The sequence below is a fragment of the Theobroma cacao genome, chromosome 9 (assembly GCF_053813885.1).
Source record: "Theobroma cacao isolate CCN51 chromosome 9, ASM5381388v1, whole genome shotgun sequence".
NCBI lineage: Eukaryota > Viridiplantae > Streptophyta > Magnoliopsida > Malvales > Malvaceae > Theobroma > Theobroma cacao.
Genome location: NC_142647.1, coordinates 4392564 through 4395267, shown reverse-complemented (window position 1 = coordinate 4395267; position 2704 = coordinate 4392564). Strand labels below are relative to the sequence as shown.

The 2704-nt window shown below is 40.6% G+C and overlaps 1 protein-coding gene across 1 annotated transcript; it reads left to right on the top strand.

The window, feature by feature from the left end:
• The first annotated feature begins 629 nt into the window (after nucleotides 1-629).
• LOC18588347 (protein ANTAGONIST OF LIKE HETEROCHROMATIN PROTEIN 1) lies at nucleotides 630-2358 on the top strand. The gene has a single exon (XM_018128323.2). The coding sequence runs from the start codon at nucleotides 714-716 to the stop codon at nucleotides 2244-2246; it is 1533 nt and encodes a 510-aa protein (XP_017983812.2). The 5' UTR covers nucleotides 630-713; the 3' UTR covers nucleotides 2247-2358.
• The last annotated feature ends 346 nt before the right edge of the window (nucleotides 2359-2704 follow it).

The following is a 2704-nucleotide window of genomic DNA, read 5'->3' as shown; positions in this document are numbered from 1 at the left end:
TTCAATTTTTAATACTTTAATACTTTTAAACATAAAAGAAGATTTTAGTTAGATGATTCTTACATACTGACAGATTAATTTATTATAATAAAAAAAGAAAGCAAAGTTAATAATTTTGAAGAAAAAATAATTATTGAGCCTCTTTTTCATAAGCAATATATTTATATTTATTTCATAAGGACAAAGAGTTGTTAGAGCTTGAAGCGTCTTCCAGAAAGTCCTACTCCAATGGAAGGAGGCTTTCTCAGATTTTTAGGACAAGAATTTTCTTTTTGAGTTAAGGTTATCCTCGCCCTTTTTAGTTGCTTCCCTTTGCCTTCCCTCCTACTTTAACGAACCTTCTGCCCGACTTTCCCTTTTTCCAACGTGTCCCCTCCGAATCCCCACGGAAACTTTAAAAACCACCGCGCTTTGCAAAAAAAGGAAAGTAAATTCCCCTCCGAGTTGCGTAAATTTTTTAACAATAACGAAAATAAATCCACAGAATGAGAAAAGTCAAGTCACCGTCAAAGCCCACCCTTATACCGCGTTCACACCTGAGCTTACCACGCGCTTCCTTACCCCTCTTATCTCCCCCACTCGCTTACCGCGTAAGCTGATACATATATAAATGACCAAATCCCTCCGTTCCCATCTACCATTTCAAATCATCTGCTTTCACATTTCGTCAATCAAGCCCTTCAATCAACAAAAAGAAACCCTTAATTGGCTTTATGGAAATCGGTTCTTTCACATTTCTATCTCCGGAAGATTTTTCTTATAACAACAACAGCAACTTCTCTTGGTTTCAAGATATGGACAATGGGTTCAATGGGAACGGCAAGAAGAGGGGTAGAAAAGATGACGAATCTTTGGTCAACGAAGAATCGAAGAAGAGCGCGTATGGGGATATACTTTCCTCGATTTTGCTCTTGGACGAGGAAGCAAAGCAGGAGCAACTTCAATGGGTCACTGACTCTGAAGAAGAAAAAGCTTTCTTCGAAGCCAATTACAAGGAAAAAGTTCAAGAAATGAATGGTTATTTCGACCAGCTGCAGAACCAATCCACTGAAATGGACGAATTGGATAATTCCAGGAACAAACGCGCTCGTAAATCCAGTATAGCGGTTGCTGCTGCCGTCGCAGCGAGTTCATCTGGTTCGGACAATGTGGGCCCATCGCAGACGGGCAGTGGATCCGGCCAGCAGAGGCGGTTATGGGTAAAAGATCGATCTAAGGACTGGTGGGAGAAGTGTAACCACCCGGATTTCCCCGATGAGGAGTTTAAACGCGCTTTTCGTATGAGCAAAGCCACGTTCGATATGATCTGCGAGGAGTTGGAACATGTGGTGATGAAAAAGAACACGATGCTTCGTGACGCGATCCCGGTTCGTCAGCGAGTGGCGGTTTGTATTTGGAGGTTGGCGACGGGCGAGCCGCTTAGGATGGTATCGAAACGATTCGGATTGGGGATTTCCACTTGCCATAAGCTGGTATTGGAGGTTTGCACAGCGATAAAAACCGTTTTGATGCCTAAATTTGTTCAATGGCCTGACGAGAATAATATGAAGAGGATTAAAGAGGATTTTGAGTCGGCCACTGGGATTCCAAATGCGGGTGGTTCCATGTACACTACTCACGTGCCTATCATTGCACCAAAAGTTAGCGTGGCAGCGTATTTTAACAAAAAGCATACGGAGAGGAATCAGAAAACTTCCTATTCGATTACCCTTCAAGGAGTTGTTGATCAACGAGGAGTGTTTACAGATGTTTGTATTGGCTGGCCTGGTTCCATGTCTGATGATCAAGTTTTAGAGAAGTCTGCCTTTTACCAACGAGCCGCCAGGGGACAATTGAAGGATGTTTGGGTCGTAGGGGGTAAAGGGTACCCTTTGATGGACTGGGTTTTGGTTCCTTATACTCACCAGAATCTGACTTGGGCTCAACATGCTTTTAATGAGAAAATTGGGGAGATCGAGAAGGTGGCCAAGGATGCATTCGCCAGATTGAAAGGGAGGTGGTCTTGTTTGCAAAAGAGAACCGAGGTTAAGCTACAGGAGTTGCCTGTTGTGCTTGGAGCTTGCTGCGTTTTGCATAATATATGTGAGATGAGAAATGAGGAGATTGACCCTGAGCTCAGATTTGAGCTTTTTGATGATGAAATGATCCCAGAGAACAATTTGAGGTCTATGGCTGCCGAACAAGCCAGGGATCACATTGCTCACAATTTGTTGCACCATGGCCTTGGTGGCATTGGTTTTCTATAGTGGTTTATTATTATTATTATGATTAGTAATTAATTTAGAATCGTTTTTGTAGTCTTTTATCTTTTGCTTGTCATTCTTTTTGGCTATGGAAATAAAGATCACTTTTGATTTATTTCTTACGGGTTTGTAAATTGTCAACCATTTTTATTTTATTAGCTTAAATGCTTGGAAAATACACAAAAATTTATAAACTTTGGTGAGGATAGTCAATGCATTTTCCACATGTTTCACGAAACTATTGACCCTTAATTTATTCCATGAACCACGTAAACTGATTACTTTATGTTATATTCATATTATCATAATTTGACTTACAACAATCCCTTCCTCGGCATTGATTGGGAAGACTGATGAATCCTTTGATGCAATCCCATTAATTAATGTCTTACCAAATTTAATTAAAATCCTCACCGGTGGATCAAATACTTATTGCCGAGCAATTATTTCTAAAATTAGTT